Here is a 19,027-nt window from a genome sequence, read left to right as displayed (position 1 = left end):
AATGTACCCAATGTCACTGAACAATTTGTGTAGAAATCAGTGACTTTTCAAGAACGTTTCCAGAGAAGATTCTTCTAAGAACCAAGGAATATGTGATTTGGTGATGGAATCTATAAATAAAGTGACCCATTTTTTACTTAAAAAGAAAAAAAAAAACTTATGGAGCACATTTCTACTCTGACACACACAGGGTTGCCATAAGTTGGAACTGACTCACTGGCAGCCTTTTTCTGGATCAAGGACATTGGTGGTTGAGTGGGAGAATTCTCACCTTCCACGCAGGAGACCTGGGTTCGATTCCCTGTCAATGCACCTCACGTGCAGCCATCACCCGTCTGTCAGTGAAGGCTTGCACGTTGCTAGTTTGCTGAACAGGTTTCAGCAGAGCTTCCAGAGAAGCTGGAATGATTCCTGGTAATCATTTCCGAAAATCAGCCAAAGAAAACCTTATGAATCACAGTGGTTGGATCCCCAGCTGACCAGACAGTGTCTCATTCTCTTGTGCATGGGGTCTCCACATTGTCAGGGGCCAACTCCTCGGCAGCTAATAAAGACAACATCACAATTACGAATGCACTTATCCTTGGGCCTAGCAATTCCATTTTGGTCATTTTCATGAAGGTTTATTTATATGTTTGTACATGTGCAAAAAAGCTTATGTTGGAGGATAATTTTTGCAGCGTTGTTTATGATACTGAAGGATTGAAACCAAACCTTGTCCATCAATAAGGTGCTGATACTTATTTTTGATATAACCACCCATCTTCGGGCACATCTCTAGGGTATACAGTTAAGGGACAAAGGCAAGAGGAGAAGCGAGCATTTAATACGCTATAATTGTAAGAATGGGGAAGATGGGATATATACTTATATACTCGATATGTATAATTACCTATCAAAGGCAACACAAGGAATTGAGAAGAGTCAATTGGTGGGAAGGCAGGAAGTATTGGAAAGCCAAGGAGGAGAGAGACATTTTACTGAACATACATTTATAGCGGTGTATTCGTGAACCAAGGAGTCCCTGGGTGGCACAAACAGTTAAGTGCTGGGCTTCTTACTGAAAGGTTGGTGGTTTAAATCCGCCCAGAGGCACTTTGGAAGAAAGGCCTGGTGATCTACTTCTGAAGGATCGCAGTCATTGAAAACCCTATGGAGCACAGTTCTTGCCTGACACACATGGGGTTGCCCTGAGTTGGAGTCAACTGAATAATAACCGGTATATATATGTGAGCCAGGTTTTGCCCATTTGAAAAATTAAATTATGAAATGAATAAATGACTAAGGGAGAAGAGAGAGTCCCATTGTCAGCAGCATAACCTGAAAGAACTTCTCAATGAAACAATGAAAATCTGTATAACATGTAGAAAGTGTCATTTTAAATGCACGACTGAGCTGGCACGAACTTAAGGAAAGAGACGAAAAAAACTTGTTGCCAAAGAGTCAGTTCTGACTCACAGCAACCATATAGGACAGAACAGAACTGCCCCTTAGGGTTTCCAAGGAGCAGCTGGTGGACTCGAACTGTTGTCCTTTTGGTTAGCATCAGTAGCTCTTAACCACTGCGGTGCCAGGGCTCCAAGGAAGGAAACAGCAGCCCCCAAAATGCAGTGTCACCTGGTCTGTGGGAGGCCCTGGGACGTTGACTCAGAGAGGTGGGAGGGGGATGGGCAGCCTCAGAGGTGAGAGGAAAACAGGAAAGGTAGGCCGGGGCTGAGCTGGCTGCTGGTTCGAGCATTGTGGAAGAATCTGTATTCTTTCCCATTGGTCCCTGTCCAGAAAGGCTATACCTTTTTCCATAATGAAATGACAGCTACTGAATTCTGCTTATATATTGATCCGTTCCCCCACGGATCTGTGAGTTTGTCATACCCTGGAGGCTTGCTGATGTCAGATGGATCATGGTTGAAAGTTGAGAATATCAGAAAAAATGTATACCTGTGTTTTATTGACTATGCAAAGGCATTCGACTGCGTGGATTATGACAAATTATGGATAACATTTCAAAGAATGGGAATTCCAGAACACTTAAATGTGCTCATGAGGAACTTGTACATAGATCAAGAGGCAGTCAGTCAAACAGAACAAGGGGATACTGTGTGGTTTAAAGTCAGGAAAGGTGTTAGTCAGGGTTGTATCCTTTCACCATACCTATTCACTCTGTATGCTGAGCAAATAATCTGAGAGGCTAGACTGTATGAAGAAGAGCGGGGCATCAGGATTGGAGGAAGACTTATTAACAACCTTCGATATGCAGATGACACAACCTTGCTTGCTGAAAGCAAAGAGGACTTGAAGCACTAACTGCTGAAGGTCAAAGACCACAGCCTTCAGTATGGATTACACTTCAACATAAAGAAAACAAAAATCCTCACAACTGGACCAATGAGCAACATCACAATAAACAGAGAAAAGATTGAAGTTGTCAAGAATTTTATTTTACTTGGATCCACAATCAATAGCCACGGAAGCAGCAGTGAAATAATCAGAAGATGCATCGCATTGGGCAAATCTGCAGCAAAAGTCCTCTTTAAAGTGTTGAAGAGCAAAGTTGTCACCTTGAAGACTAAGGCGTGCTTGATCCAGTCAATCGCCTCACGCGCTGCGAACGCTGGACAATGAGCAAAGAAGACTGAAGGATCAATGCCTTTGAATTGTGGTGTTGGTGAAGCATACTGAATATGCCATAGACTGCCAAAAGAATGAACAAATCTGTCTTGGAAGAAGTGTGACAAGAATGCCCCTTAGAAGCAAGTATGGCAAGACTGTGTCTCACATTACTTTGGACGTGTTATCAGCAGGGGTCAGTCCCTGGAGAAGGACATCATGTTTGGTAAAGTAGAGGGTCATCGAAAAAGAGGAAGACTGTCAATAAGATGGACTGACACAGTGGGTGCAACAATGGGCTGAAGCATAACAACAATTGTGAGGATGGTGCAGGACCAGGCAATGTTTCCTTCTGTTGCACACAGGGTCGCTATGAGTTGGAGCCGACTCGATGGCACGTATCAACAACGACAACATTGATCCACCGGACACGTCTGCATCGCGTGGCCACACAGAGCCGACCGTAGCCCTGCAGAGATGCCAGGGATACTTGAGTGCACAGAACAGACATCCACCCGACACCATGGTACCGACCCTCTAGAAACATCTCTCAAGGAAGTAATGTTCATGATAACGTGTTCGAGAAAAAGCCCAACAACATTAGTCTGAAAACAGGAACTTTCAACTTCAATAAGGAAACCAACAGAATTATAAGATTTAACATAACGCTTTGCACAACAGGAGAAACGGAAATTCCAGAGCTTTATTCTGGCTTTACAAAGAAATCTCACAGGTGTCCCTCAGAAGAGAGATATCAATTTAGGTATTATTATCAGGGCAGGAAGTTACTAATTACAGGCCTTATCAAAGTGCTAGGCTTGGGGGCGACGGCCACACTTTGGAACGACACTCTTGAAAGTGCAAGTGTCTTAGAAGACACATTTGTGCAGACAGCATTTCTAAGGGTTGTTTTATAGCATGAGAAAAGAGAACAAGAGAGAAGGCATGGTGGTTAACGTTATTAATCACCTTGGCTAGGCTATGATTCTCAGTGGTTTGGTGGACATTGGGCGGATTGCTCTTCTACCGTGTAATATAATGTAACCACTTCCATGATGAAATCTGATACAACGTAATCACTTCTATGATGAGATCTTCTATGAGCAGCCAGTCAGTTGAAAGGGGAGTTTCCTCTGGGGTGTGGCCTGCCTCCAATGTATAAATGGATGTTCCAGCAAGTCTCACTCTCTCTCTGGATCCTGCATCTGACTTGTCATCATCTGACCTTCCATTCTTGCAAGGTGAGCCAGGAACGAGGCATCTGACCTGCCGATTTTGAGTTGGTCAGTTCCTGCAACCACATGAGAAGAGAAGTCTCCAGACTGATGCCTGACCCTTGAATTTGGGACTTGCCAGCCTCCACAACTACATGAGCCATTTTCTTGAATTAAATCTCTCTCCCTCCCTCTTTTTATGTTGTTGTTGTTAGGTTCTGTTGTTATGGATTGAATTTTGTTCACCTAAAATGTGTATCAACTTGGCTAAGCCATGATTTCCAGTATTGTGTGGCTTTCCTCCATTTTGTGACCTTATATAATTATCTTATGTTGTAAATCCTACCTCTATGATGTTAATGAGGCAGGATTAGAGGCAGTTATGTTAATGAGGCAGGGCACAATCTATAGGATTAAGATGTATCTTGAGTCAATCTCTTTTGAGATAAAAAAGAGAGAATCCAGCAGGGGTAGGGGAGTGGTATTTCCTACCACCAAGAAAGAAGAGCGAAGAGCCAAGAGCAGAGTATGCCCTTTGGACCTGGGGTCCCTGCAATGAGAAACTCCTAGACCCAGGGGAAGATTGATGACAAGGACCTTCATCCAGAGCAGATAGAGAGAGAAAGACTCCCCTGCAGCTGGAGCCCTGAATTCAGACTTCTTGCCTCCTAAACTGTGAGAAGATAAATTTCTGTATGTTGAAGTCATCCACTTGTGGTATTTCTGTTATAGCAGCACTAAATAACTAAGACAGTGCCATCAAGTTTGTTCCAACTCGTAGTGACCCTATGTAAAACAGAACAAAACACCACCCAGTCCTGCCCCATCCTCACAATCATTGCTGTGCTTGAGCTCATTACTGCAGCCACTGTGTCAATCTATCTTAAGGGTCTTCCTCTTTTTTGATGACCCTCTACTTTAGCAAGCATCATGTCCTTCTGCAGGGACTGGTCCTTCCTGACATGTCCAAAGTAAGTGAGACGAAGTCTCAACATTCTTGCTTCTAATGAGCATTCTAGCTGTACTTCTTCCAAGGCAGATTTGTTCATTCTTCTGGCAGTCCATTGTGCAGCATGCATATGAGATAACTGAAATCATGGCTTGGGTCAGGCGCACCTTAGTCCTCAAAGTGACATCTTTGCTTTTTTACACTTTAAAGAGGTCTTTTGCAGCTGATTTTGCCCAATAGATGTGTTGTTTGATTTCTTGACTGCTTCTTTCATGGGCATTGATTGTGGATCCAAGTAAAATGAAATCCTTGGCAACTCCAATCTTTTCTCCATTTATTATGATGCTGCTTATTGGTCCAGTTGTGAGGATTTTTGTTTTCCTTATGTTGAGGTGTAATCCACACTGAAGGCCCTGGTCTTTGATCTTCATCAGTAAGTGCTTCAAGTCCTCTTCACTTTCAGCAATCTCTCTATATACATCTCACTATTTTGCTCCTCTAGAAAACCCAGCCTAAGACAGAAGGTTTCTCCCAGTTCTCCATACCTGACGGGAGAGGAGGAGACATGGAATGTTCGCACATCCTGACTTACTCCAGTGAGAGGGCTCTTGGAATGTGGGGACCCTCATCACCAGCACCCGTTCATGAAGAAGGGCTGAGAGCTGGACATTCCCGAATTCGGCTCCCTGAAATGCCTGCAGAACTCAAATTTACCAAGGGAAGGGAAGGATCATGCAGTCAGAACAAGAGCAGGGCAGTGGCTGTGATGTTTTTCCCCTACCTTAGGAATGAAGGAGCCCTGGTGGTATAGTGGCTAAGCACTCGGCTGCTAACCAAGAGGTCAGCAGTTCAAATCCACCAGCCGCTCCTTGGAAACCCTATGGGGCAGTTCTACTCTGTCCCATAGGGTCACTATGAGTTGGAATCCACTCAATGGCAACAGGTTTGGTTTTTTGTTTTTTTTTTAGGAATGAAAACGAAGATATAATCAATCATTGTTGCAGCAGGAATGAGAATGTTGCTGATATTTTTATCCCAGTAAATCTAAAAATTTCAACAATATGGAAAGATTCTTAGGAAATCTAAATAGATTTAAGTCTTTAAAGTAGCCCAAGGTCAAGCAGGCAGGGGCCAGTCTGACCAGGGTCAGCAGAGCTGCTAATATCCCCATCTCAGGGCGACCAGCATCCTCGAACTGAGTGGCCAACTGCAAACTTGACCAGCTAACCCTGTGCCTGACCAGCCAACCTCATGACTGATCAGCCAACCCTATGTTTGACCAGCCAATGCCAAGTCTGTCTACCTGACCAGCTCACCCTGCACTGACTAGCCAACCCCACACCAACCAGCTGACCCCACACCTGACCAGCATGGTGGCCCAACTCTTGTCCTCCTTCTTGACAGCATTCCTGGACACCAGGCAGGTTGTCACTGTAGTAGGGCAAGGTCCAGGGCTCTGACACTCCATGGTGACCCATAGTGGTACTCACACTGCAGCCTGGTCATGGGACACAGCCTGGCATACAGGGACCAGGCGGCTGCTCAGCTGCTCACACAGTGGTCTCTCCACTCTCCCTGATGGCCCGGAGGCTCATGGCCCCTGCAGCCATCGTGGCCTAGGCCTGGGGTCAATGGAGGTGTCTCTCCCCAGGTTCATCTCCCACCTGGAGAAGTTGCCTTCTTCAGGGGCCTCTGCACATGAAAGGCCCTGGAGCCTCATCTGCCTTGGGCCACAATGTCCTGCTGGGGGGGTTCCACCTGTAGGGTGACCACCTGTGCTGAAATGAATTCCTTTATGTGGCCTTTTGCCTTGATTCTTTAGAAAAACAGCTTGAGAGATTTTTCCTCTAAACCCTGAAGAGTTACCTTTGCCCTTGTTTTCTACCCCAGAGGCTTTGTTACTTTTCTCTAGGTTGATTGACATTTCCTGGGTAAGGTGTAAACAGCTTGATTTTGATATGTTTTGTCTGGTCCTGGGCTGCAGCCTGCCCTGTGATTGGTGTATTTTGTGTACCTTTCAGGAATTGGTCAATAGACTATCAATAGACTATGTAAATGAGGTGAGTTGTAGCCCAGTCATGCCTACTATGCCAATGAAGTGGTTGTGACCTACCAAGAAGGGATTGGTCAATTTGTATTCCCCTCCCTCCACTGTGAAGGGCCATGCCTTGAAATTGACCATGAGTCCTGTAGAGTATATGTATATGCAGCCAGTCCCACAGAGGGTTAGGCAGACAGAAAGAAGCAACAAGAGAAGCAGCAGGGAGAAGCAGAACCAAAAAAGCAGAAAGAAGAAGCAGAGAGAGAGATAAGGCAAGGAACCGTCTGAAAGAGTTGTAACACGGGTCAAGGGCAGTAACACTGACAACAGCGAGAGGCCCAGAAAGGGCTCAGTGGCAGAGCTGGTGGTGACACACGGCAGGGCCAAGAGAAGCCTGTCCTCAAAGGGCCGAAACTCTGCCCCCATGCTTCCTGAGCCTGAGCCTGATCCTGAGTTGTAGTCTGTAGATCCTGATTCCCAGTTGTACCCTGTTCCTTAATAAACCACTTAACTTCAAGAACAGTTCATGAGTTTTGTGAGACTTTGCAGTGAATTGCCAAAAACAAACAAGGGAGAGAAGAGTACTGAGGGGAGGGAGAGTGGCCGGTGTCAGAGATGGACTGGAACAGCAGCTTGGAGAATGTGGAAATCCGGGATAAATTTGACCTCCATCTCATAGGCATTGGCTTTGTGCTAATTCTTGTATTTGAAGTTATTCATACACTGCCTCACACCCTGCTGGCCACAAAGAAAGAGGCTGAGGACACCGCTTGGAGAGGGATTCGGGCCTCGTCTCAATTCCTGGGCCAACACTTTGCTGGCTCTTGGGGACCAAGGCTCTTTTGAGAATGGAACACTGTTCAACTATAGCCCACCACCCCCAGCTGCTCCTCCCTGGCCCTTTGGGGCATGACCAGACGTTGGCACACGGGTCTTTGAGGCTTGCATTTCCTGAAGAGAAGGAACCACTGTGGCTGGAGAAATGGGAGGTGCGAGGGGCACAGAGAGGGATTTAGGGGTCAAAACTACCACCCCAGCCTAGCCCAGAAGGAGCTGTGGGGGCAGGGCAGGGGTTCTTTGGGAGGCAGACAGCTTTTGCCACAGAGACCCCTTCCCCCTACCCCCAGAGGCTTTTCCATAGAATCTGAAAATCAGAACAGTTTCCCACGTCCCATGACCCTGTGAACTCAGGGGTTCCCTGACCCAATGCAACAGGGCAGTTCCTCATGAGGGGCTTGGGGAGTGGGAGGGTAGGAGGTAAATATGCCAAGAGTGTGGGGGGGGTAGGGTGGGTATTGGTACCTTCTTCCATCTCCAGAGGGCACAGACATCCATGTGGCCTCCCACTTGTGCAAAGGAAGGCCCCAAAGCAGCCAGTGTGCCTTGACAAGGTCCGCAGGCTCAGAATAGGTCAGGATGCACTGAGGCTGCTGCTGACAGGTGGCCAAAGTTGGGTGCAGGGGGGATGAAGGCCCAGAAGCTTCCAGGGACAGTCTTCTCAGAGCCAACCTGATGCCTCCAAACAGGATGTGAGGCCAGGAAGATCTCATATTTATTTTTCTGGCACCTTCTATTTATCACAGGTGACACTGAATTTCTATTAATGGCCATGATATGAAATCTCCTTTTAAAATGCATTCTTTAAGTGAAAAAGCGAATTGATTGAAAGAAAACGCTTCATAAATATCAATACAGGTGGTGCCTGGGGATTGGCGGAAGGCAGCGCTTCTGCCTGGGAGGTGGGAAATGTGAGAGATGTTCTTTCTTTCTCCTTTCCTCTACCTCCTTCCCTCCTTCCTCCCTTCTTCCTGGGCCAGGCCCAGCTGGACTTCCCAATGTCAAGTCCCCATTGACTCCACAGGGGAGCCCCAGGGAGAAGGTTTCCTCTTACAAAAGCGATTTCCCAATCTCTTGTTCACAGTCCATGGTCTGTGGTCTCTGGGTGTCCACGCCAGCCCCTCTCCTCCTCACTACTGCCTCTCCGGGAGCTCAGTGTCAGGGCTAGGTCTGTGTCCACACCCATGGCTGCTGGAGGCCCAAGATGAAGGGCGGAGGGATCACTACCCACTTCTCTGCCTCTGAGGGCCCTCTGGACTTTGGCCAGGGGTGAGGAGTGGGGGGCAAAGGAAGGTGCTCAGATCTCCAGAGAGGGCGGTGTGGGTAAAGGGAGTGACCGATGTGTTCTAGGAAAGGGCAGGAGGTCAGGGTGGCCAGGTGGAGGGATGGATGAGGAGGGTTGGGAGATGAAGTTAGTGAGGTAGTGGGGCTAGACTCTGGAGGATCCACAAGCCACAAATGCCACCAAGACTGAGTGGCAATAATCAGAAACCCTCATGTTTCAGCGTTAACAGAAAAGTCCAGAGGTGAGCTTGCTTCAGGAAAGGCTCAATCTAGACCTAGAACAACAACCACCTCACAAATGAAGTGCCTGTGGCCTACTGAAAGGAGATTGGTCAATTCATGGCCCTGGTGGGAGGGCCATGCCCTGAAATTGACAGTTTGTGTATATATGCAGCCAACCCCACAGAGGTTTTCAGACAGGAAACAGGAAAAAGGAAAAAGAACAGAGAAGGAGCAGAGAGAGAGGAGGCAAGTAACCTCCTAAAAGAGCTGTAATTCAGGTCCAGGGCTGTAACACTGAACACAGCAACAGGACTGGAAGGGTCCTTGATGCAGAGCTACCAGCATGGAGACAAGGCAGAGGGGCCTGTTCTCAGGGGAGTTGAGAGGAGGCCTGCAAAGCCAAGAGGGAGCATGCATGCTTGTTGCTATGGCTGAGGGGAGCTGGGAGAGCTGTCTTAGTCTGAAGAAGGGAGGGATGTGCTCTCCTTTTCAGGGGAGCCTTCTAGACTTTTTTTTTTTCCCTAAACTTTGCCTACATGAATCCTAATTCTCAGTTGTAGCCTGTTACTTCTTTAATAAGCACTTAACTGTAAGTATGATCTGTGAGTTCTGTGCGACCATTGCAACAGATTGTTGAATCCAGCAGAGATGTAGAGCATGCCGGGAAGGTACAGCTGGTGTCAGAATTGGTAAAAAGGTTGGAGAGTGGAGGTATGTCAGGCTCCCTTCCCTCCGGTTCTGAAGGGACTTCCCAGTAGGCTGGCTTCAGCCAGAAATGGGGGCTGCTCTTTCCAGATGCCTCTGGGCCCCAAAACAGGATGGTAAAGGAAAGCTTCCAGGGACAGTGTGTTTGTCGTCTGTGGCACTTGGTGGAGGGTCTTCAAGGTGATGGTTTCAAGGCAGGTCATCTGGACAGGGACTTGGGGAGATGGCTCAAGGAGGTCTTGGGTAGAGATGTGTGGGTGGAGCCCTTGAAGTAGGCAAAGAGCTTGTCCTACACAAATGCCCCCAGAGGCAGCTTTGTGGAAGAGGTACTTGATAATCAGGGAGGCAATGACCACCACGTGAATGCAGGCAGCCTCTTTCACCATCCCTGGTCATTGCTCACTAGCCCAGCACCATGGATGCCCCTCACCAAGGTGGTTGGCTGCCATCACTGCTGAGTGCCCCACTGCTCATAGCAGAGGCCAGTGCAGGGCCCTGATATGCACCATTCTCAGACCAGCTGACCACCTGGTGGTGATGGCTTACCTGGGGTCCCTTCAATCATAGAGGGGCAGCAATTTGTCTATCCAGGAAAGGTGGGTACTCTGGAGGCAAATTTGCCTTCCCTGATATATCTGTCTTCCCAGGCTGCCCTAACAAAGGACCAAAAACTAAAATGGGTGCTTACAAAATCCTCTGAACTTTATTGTCTCCCACTTCTGGAGGCTGAGAGTCTAGAGCCAGGATCTCACAGGGCTGGTTCCTTCTGCAGGCTCTGGGGAGAGTCTGTTCCATGCCTCTCTCTCAGCTTCTGATGACTGCATAGCTTCTATCTTTACCTCTGTCAACACATGGCCTTCTCTCTGTGTGTCTCTGAGTCTCAAATCTCCCTCCTCCTTCTCTTATAAGGACACCTCTCACTGGATTTAGGCCCCAGCCTAAATGCAGGTGATCTTATCTCAAGGCCTTTAATTATATCTGCAAAGCCCCTTTTTCCAAATAAGGTCATTCACAAGGTCCGGAAGGCATACATTTGTGGAGCGGCTATTGAACCCACTAAGGAGCCCTGAATTGATCTGACATGTAATCAGGGTGCACTGATAATTACTGGTGATTAGAACATGAAATTAGAAACAAAGAAGCACCAGTAGTTGGAACATATGGCCTTGGCGATAGAAACGATGCTAGAGATCGCATGATTGAATTTTGCAAGACCAATGACTTCTTCATTGCAAATATCTTTTTTCACTAACATAAATGGTGACTATGCACATGGACCTCACCAGATGGAATACACAGGAATTAAATATACTACATCTGTGGAAAGAGACAATGGAAAAGCTCAATATCATCAGTCAGAACAAGGCCAGGGGCCAACTTCAGATCAGACCATCAATTACTCATATGCAAGTTCAAGTTGAAACCGAAGAAAATTAAAACAAGTCCCCATGAGAGCCAAAATACAACCTTGAGTATATCCCACCTGAACTTAGAGACCATCTCAAGAATAGATTCAATGCACTGAACACTAATGACTGAAGACCAGACGAGTTGTGGAATGACATCAAGAGCATCATACATGAAGGAAGCAAAAGGTCATTAAAAAGACAGGAGAGAAAGAAAAGACCTAAATGGATGTCAGAAGAGACTCTGAAACTTGCTCTTGAACGTCGAGTAGCTAAAGCAAAAGGAAAAAATGTTGAAGTAAAAGAGCTGAACAGAAGGTTTCAAAGGGTGGCTCCAGAAGACAAAGTAAAGTATTACAATGACATGTGCAAAGACCTGGAGAAAAAACCAAAAGGGAAGAACATCCTCAGCAACTCTCAAGCTGAAAGAACTGAAGAAAAAATTCAAGCCTCGAGTTGCAATACTGAAGGATTCTACAGGGAAGAGATTAAGCAACGCAGGAAGCATCAAAAGAAGATGGAAGGAATACACAGTCACTGTACCAAAAAGAACTGGCTGACGTTCAACTATTTCAGGAGGTAATATATGATCAGGAACCGATGGTACTGAAGGAAGAAGCTCAAGCTGCGCTGAGGCATTGGCGAAAAACAAGTCTCCAGGATTTGATGGGATATCAATTGAGATGTTTAAACAAACAGATGCAGCACTGGAAGTGTTCACTCGTCTATGCCAAGAAATTTGGAAGACAGCTACCTGGCCAACTGACTGGAAGAGATCCATCTTCATGCCTATCCCAGAGAAAGGTGATCCAACAGAATCCGGATATTATCTAACAATACTATTAATATCACATGCAAGCTGAAGATCATTCAACAGAACTGCAACAGAATATCAACAGAGAACTGCCAGAAATTCAAGCTGGATTCAGAAGAGGACATGGAACCATGGATATCATTCCTGATGTCAAATGAATCTTGGCTGAAAGCAGAGAATACCAGAAAGCTGTTTACCTGTGTTTTATTGACTATACTAAAGCATTCAACTGTGTGGATCATAACAGATTATGGATAACATTGCAGAGAATGGGAGTTCCAGAACACTTAATTGTGCACATGAGGAATCTGTACATAGATCAAGAGGCAGTCATTCAAACAGAACAAGGGAACACTGCATGGTTTAAAGCCAGGAAAAGTGTGCATCAGGATTGTATCCTTTCACCACATATACTCGATCTGTATGCTGAGCAGATAATCTGAGAAGCTGGACTATATGAAGAAGAACGGGGCATCAGGATTGGAGGAAGACTCATTAACAACCTGCCTTATGCAGATAACACAAACCTGCTTGCTGAAACTGAAGAGGACTTGAGGCACTTACTAATGAAGATCAAAGACCACAGCCTTCAGTATGGATTACACCTCAACATAAAGAAAACAAAAATCTTCACAACTGGACCAATAGGCAATATCATGATAAATGGAGAAAAGATTGAGGTTGTCAATGATTTCATTTTTCTGGGATCCGCAATCAACAGCCATGGAAGCAGCAGTCAAGAAATCAAAAGATGCATTGCATTGGCCAAATCTGCCGCTAAAGATCTCTTCAAAGTGTTGAAAAGCAAAGGTGTCGCCTTGAGGACTAATGTGCACCTGCCCCAAACCATGGTGTTTTCAGTCACCTCATATGTATGCATAAGGTGGACAATGAATAAGGAAGACCGAAGAAGAATTGACACCTTTGAATTGTGGTGTTGGTGAAGAATATTGAATATACCATGGACTGCCAAAAGAACAAACAAATCTGTCTTGAAAGAAGTACAACCAGAATGCTCCTTAGAAGCAAGGATAGTGAGACTAGATCTCACATACTTTGGATGTGTTATCAGGAAGGATCAGTCCCTGGAGAAGAACATCATACTTGGTAAAGTATAGGGTTAGAGAAAAAGAGGAAGACCTTCAATGAGATGGATTTACACAGTGGCTGCAATAATGGGCTTAAGCATAGCAACAATTATGAGGATGGCGCAGGACCGGACAGTGTTTCGTCCTGTTGTGCACAGGGTTGCTTTGAGACGGAACTGTCTCGACAGCACCTAATAACAACAAGGGGCCCTGGTGGCACAACAGTTAAGCACTCAGCTGCTAGGTGAAAGACGGGCGATTAGAACCCACAGCAGCTCTGCGGGAGACAAGACCTGGTGATCTGCTCCCTTAAAGATTTCAGCCTAGGAAACCCTGTGGGGCAGTTCTATTCTGTGGTATAGGTTTGGTATGAGTCAGAATCGACTCAAGGACACACAACAACAATTGAATCCATTACACCTGCCCACCACAATTCTGCTGGCCCCATCACAGTGGGCTTAGAATACTTCCTTACTGTCACCGTATCCCATGTAATATCATCTCGGACCAAGGAAACACTTTGTGGTGAAAGAAGGTGGCAATGGGCTCACACACCACAAGCTTATGGTGTCATCTTACAGCTCACAGTCTCACCCTGAACCTCATCTCTTTCACCTGGAAGCCGGGGCCTAATAGAAGGGTGTCATGGCCTCCTGAAGGCCAAGTGGGGTGCTTCCTATAGCATTTGGAGTATGCCTTAATCTAAAGGCCAGGACTGGGGGCTGCTCCTCCAGAGTTTGGGGTACAGGGTCTGGGAACCAAGGGACAGAGCTGGCTGTGGCCCTCCGCATCTTGGCTTCCCACCCCTGGATGCGCTATCTTGGCTCCTTGTGCTTCTGACCCAACTGACAAAGAAAGGGTAACCATGCTGGCAAAGGTGATGAGCCTGATGACCAGGAGGTGTGGTGTTGGTGCTAACCTGAGGACCAAGGGTGTCTGAGACCCTGGGATTCCTCGTAATTTAAGTAGCAGTTGTCAGTGGAAAACTAGGGCAACCCCTAAAAGACAAGACCGCTAAGGATCAAGAGCCTGTAGGAATGGTCTGTACACTTACCTCTTGAGAGCCCAACGAGCCAAGGTGCCAGTGAGGAGTAAGGGAGATGCAATTATGAGCAGCTAAGCTACGATCAACTCAACAGAAGTTGGGGCCTCAGGAACTACCCTTTATGGTACTGAGTAGTTCCATTCCTGCCCCTTTCCCAGCCACCTCATGAACAGGACTGGTGGTGACTAAGGTGACAGATCCAGAAGAGGGGTCTGTGTCACCCCATGATGATACAGCAGCCAAGGGGACTTGTGTTTCCCAGTGCCTGAGACACAATGTCCTTCATCTATGTGAAAGGCAAGAACACATGCTGAGTGGCGAGCGAGTGGACTGTCTCCATTTGCCTGAGGCCAAGGGGCTGGAAGGGGCCTAGGGGGCTGGGCACAGGCCTGTCCCATGGAGGTGGGACCCACAGAGTGTGTGTTAGGGAGGGTCACAGAAGGCCACTGTCTTCGCTTTCCTGCCCATGTGGCCTTTCTGGTGAGAGGGAGGCCACCAGTGGCCAGGCTTAGCAGGGGGGTGGGGGGGACTGACCCTTGATCTCCCTGAGACCCACCACCCTTATCCTGGCCTCCTCCCTACATCCCTTCACCTGCTGAGCTGGATTCTGTCCCAAGAAGGGGTGGGACAGGACCCAGTCCAAGTCTGGATGGGGCCTGGCTTTGCTGGGGGAGGTATGAGGAGCCCCTCCGGCTGCCTGGCCCTTTCATTCCCTGGATCTGACAGTGTACATGGTGGCCAGCCCAAGACCACCTATCCCTGCTCTGCCCACAAAGGCCCCTGGGTCACACCCTCAGCCCCGAAGCCACTCCAGCCTGGGGCTTCAGCCAGCACCTCCTGAAGGAAGGAGAGCTGCCCCCAGGCTGGCGGGTGTGCGGACAGCAGCCCAGCCTGGCCTAGGCAGTGACATCCAACCCCTCCCACCCTTTCCCCAAGCATCGCTTCCCCAGAGTACACATGAGCATGAAAGGTGGGGGCTGCCCTGGAAGCCCAGGTGAGTGGGCCTGGGAGGGCCTGCAGACATGCAGCCTGGATGGGGACTCCTGTATCGTCCCCAGTCAGGCCAGAGGGGCTCCCACTGGTCAGCTGGGAGTGGACAGGAGGTGCCCCCTCTTGACAGCCTTGCCTTTGGTCCTGTCTCCCAGTGGGGCAGGAATGATCGCAGCTCCAATGCTTCAGAACCCGCTAATCCTTATTCTTGTGACTCCATCCTCCCCAGCAGGCCAATTGTCTTGGGGGAGGAATTTGCTCCCTGCTGGGGCGAGGGGAGGAGGTTTAGTTTGCCTTCCTCACAGGCTGCGGCTGGTGGGGAAGGGCAGCTTGGGGGCTCCAGCCAAGCCCTGGGACTGGGCCTCCGTAGGACTAGGGAGGGCATCCCAGGGCCCTCTGGCCCCCACTGGCCACTGGAAGGTGCAGCTGCAGAGGTGAACAAAGATGGATGGGGAGCCAGATGAGACGAGGGAGTGGGGGCTTCTTCATGAGCTTTGGAGACAGCAAAGCAATTGCTTCATCAGCCCAGAATCCTGGCAGATGGGAAGTAGGGCTTCTTTGAGTCTGCCCTTCCCCTCTCCTTCTGCATCTGGAAGCTCCTGGAATACAGATGGCTGGTCACAGCCCATGCACCACCCCCCCATCCTCTCTTTGTCCAAGATTGGCAAGATGCCGTGAATGAGGAAGGGCCCAGGTGAGGGAAGCAGAGCCCTCAGCCCCCAGGGAGGGAGGTCAGCATGCTCCAGGCAGCTGGTTGGGGGGTGGGCGCCTCTCAGGAAAAGCCCACACCAGGAAGCCAGCCCCAGAATCAAGGTAGGGCTGCCAGACTCCCAGGGGAGAACCTGGCTGGCTGGGTCTAATTGAATTCCTCCCCAGCTGGCTGCGAAGTACCAACACCTCCCTTGTTCTGTCTGCTCTTTTCCCTGGAGTGGGGCTGACAGACTGGCCCCCCAGCTGTTCTCCCACTATCCTAGCTGGAGGTTTGAGCAGTCAGAAAGCCTGGGGGCTCCCCTCGCACTGTCACCTAGGCCCTGGTCCTGCCCCCACCAATGCCCCCGCCCCTTGGGGCCAGTGACCAGGGGGCTGCAGGCCCAATGGAGGCCAGCCAAATCCCGAGAGATATGGGTGGGGACCTGGGGATCCCCAGCGCACCATTGTTTTCTACTTCTCTGGGGGAGTTCCCAAGGCCCCCACGAAGCTGTGGTCAGGGCCAGGGCCTCCTTCCTCAGGGGTGACTGACAGCTAGTGGCAGGGCCAGAGAGTGCCCCCCTCCAGGGTCTTTACCCCCAGCTGCTCCCCATCAGAGGCAGAGGCCTCAGCCGACCCTGTCCAGGCCAACAAAGCCTCATGTTGGGGTCAGAGCCCTTCAATCCAGGTGACATGGTGCACTGAACTGCAGTGGTGGCTTCCAGCCAGGGAATGGGTCTCCTCGAGGGTGTGGGGGAAACCTGACCGTGCAGATGTGGGAGACCAAAGACCCAATGAGCATCAATGCCCACACAATCCCTCTTCTCCCTCCCCGAGGTGAGAACATCAACTGAAGGTGGTTCAGGGAGCCCAGTGTCAGCAGGACAACCACTCGGACCCCTCCTCATCTCCCTACACAGGACACAGAGCAGCTTTCCCTGGGGGTGTGGTCCCCTGTACATGGGGGCTCTGGCTCACTTCCAGGTGGCTCAGGCAGGGCAGGTTGCTGTCCCCTGGCCCAGGAAGGGTGTCGTGGGTGCTGGGCAGCAGAGGCAGGGACAGTGATTGAGCCACGCTGTGAGGCGGATCCTGGGTACAAGGGGTGGGAAAAGGGTGGTGTCCTTCCTTCCCAGCGGTGCAGTCCAACCTGTGCACCAGTGGGCTTTTGGGGAGCTGTCCCTTTGTCCATCCCTGGCCCCCCACCAGGGCCTTACCTAAGGGGGTGTTCTGAGATAGGTACTGTTCACCCAATCGATGGAGCAGAGCAGAGGGTCGGAGTCCCACCCAGCTGTACCCCGGTATTCTGTGTGCAGCAGAGTAAACCAAGTTCTCACCAGACTGAACAGCGACCCCAGCTGGGGTCTAAGACACGTTTTCGTCCCCACTCCCCAGGACAGGCATGCACTTCACTCCCCGCGTAGGGGCAGGGAGGACCATTATTTGCAGGTCCTCGCCTTGAGTCCCGGGTTCTCAGTGTGTGGAGCGCAACCCGCATTTGAAGGCGCGGCCTCCCCAACTGGTGCGGCCAAGAGCGGTGGCGGAGCTGTCCTCGGGGACCACTACTCAGGACAGCAAGCCATACCGCCAGGAATGCCTCGGAAGACCCCGCGGCGGCGAGGAGGCGGTGGAGGGCGGAGGTTAGTCCACGCACTGAGAACCGCGGGCCCGCGCGTCCTCTGTCCGCGCACCCCGCGGGCTGCCCTTGCCCCAGGGGTCCCGGGCCCCTCGTGGCCCGCGGCAGGCGAGGCGACTCGGCGGGGCGGCCCCAAAGGACCAGGCGCTGCGGTAGGCGAACTAAGGCGGGCACCCGCAGGCCGTCGGCCCGGTGAGGGTTAAGGGGGGCGGGGCGTGGGGCGGCCCCGCCTCCTCCTCCTTCGCCGCCGCCGCGCCGGGTCCGAGCGCGTACCGGGCACGGGGGCGGGTCGGAGCGGCGGCGGCCAGGGCACGGCGAGCCCGGCGAGCGCGGAGGCGCGCCCGGCCCAGCCCCGCCGCCGCCGCCGCCGCCGCCGCCGCCGCCGCAAGATGCGCGCCCCGGCCCGCCACCAGCTGCGGCCCGCGCTGCCGCCGCCGCTGCTGCCACTGCTGCTGCTGGCCGCCTGCGCGCCACCGCCCTGCGCCGCGCCAGCGCCGTCCCCGCCGGCCTGGGAGCCGGCCGCCGATGCGCCGTGGTGCCCCTACAAGGTGCTGCCCGAGGGCCCCGAGGCGGGCGGCGGCCGCCTTTGCTTCCGCAGCCCCGCGCGCGGCTTCCGCTGCCAGGCGCCAGGTTGCGCGGCGCATGGCTCAGCCGGTCACTCGCTGCGCGCCAGCGTCCTGCGCAACCGCAGCGTCCTGCTGCAGTGGCGCCTGGCGCCGGCCGAGGCGCGCCGCCTGCGCGGCTTCGCGCTCAACTGCTCATGGCGCGGCGCCTACACGCGCTTCCCATGCGAGCGCGTGCTTCTCGGCGCCTCGTGCCGCGACTACCTGCTGCCCGACGTGCACGACGGCGTGCGCTACCGCCTGTGCCTGCAGCCGCTGCCGCTGCGCGCCGCGCCCGGGGCGCCCCCAGCGCCCGCGGCCCCTGCCACGCCACCGCCCCTCGCGCCCGCTGAGTGCGTGGAGTTCGCTGCCGAGCCGGCCGGCATGCGGGAGATCGTGGTGGCCATGACGGCGGTGGGCGGCTCCATCTGCGTCATGCTTGTGGTCATCTGCCTACTGGTGGCCTACATCACCGAGAACCTCATGCACCCGGCCTTCGGGCGCCCCGGGCCGCGCAGGCAGCCTTGACCCGCAGGCCTGGCTCCCCCGAGGTGTGCGTCTGAGCCCCGGGCGGGAGCCCGTCTGCACGCCCGCCCTGCCCTCCTCGTTCCTGCGTCCGCCTTAGGATCCACTTGACACCCGCTGGACATGGACGGGGACCGGCCCACGATGCGGGCTTTATCATCGCAGGACCTTCCCAGCCGGGTGCCTGTGTCCCAGAGTCCAGCCGATGACTGGCCCTTGGGCCCGGGCTGCGGTGTCAGCCACGTCCTGGGCTCTCCCCCCTTCCAGAGGCCTTTATAGGGGCGGCCAAGACGTATGGCCCCTTCCAGCAAGAGCCATTGCCACCCTTGGGTTGTCACCCCACACCTGCAGCCTGTGCCAATTTGGCAGAGCTGGGCC

The 19,027-nt window shown here is 51.3% G+C and overlaps 1 protein-coding gene across 1 annotated transcript; it reads left to right on the top strand.

Annotated features, from left to right (window-relative positions):
- The first annotated feature begins 14,032 nt into the window (after positions 1–14,032).
- On the top strand, positions 14,033–18,652 carry FNDC10 (fibronectin type III domain containing 10). Its single transcript, XM_064279917.1, has 4 exons — positions 14,033–14,067; positions 14,989–15,082; positions 17,364–17,526; positions 17,727–18,652. The coding sequence occupies exons 1-4, from the start codon at positions 14,033–14,035 to the stop codon at positions 18,650–18,652; spliced, it is 1,218 nt and encodes a 405-aa protein (XP_064135987.1).
- The last annotated feature ends 375 nt before the right edge of the window (positions 18,653–19,027 follow it).

The sequence above is a fragment of the Loxodonta africana genome, chromosome 3, assembly GCF_030014295.1.
Source record: "Loxodonta africana isolate mLoxAfr1 chromosome 3, mLoxAfr1.hap2, whole genome shotgun sequence".
In the NCBI taxonomy this organism is placed as follows: Eukaryota; Metazoa; Chordata; class Mammalia; order Proboscidea; family Elephantidae; genus Loxodonta; species Loxodonta africana.
Note: the sequence above shows the minus strand (reverse complement) of the source record. Positions and strands in the feature narration are given on the sequence as shown.

What these genes read in the sequence shown, in the direction of transcription:
- FNDC10 (XM_064279917.1), top strand. Translation starts at nt 14,033, where the DNA reads ATGCTGGCAAAGGTGATGAGCCTGATGACCAGGAG. An exon ending in AGCTGCCCCCAGGCTGGCGG is followed by an intron (nt 15,083 to 17,363) that starts GTGTGCGGACAG and finishes CCGGGTTCTCAG; the next exon opens with TGTGTGGAGCGCAACCCGCA. An exon ending in GGAGGCGGTGGAGGGCGGAG is followed by an intron (nt 17,527 to 17,726) that starts GTTAGTCCACGC and finishes GTGAGGGTTAAG; the next exon opens with GGGGGCGGGGCGTGGGGCGG.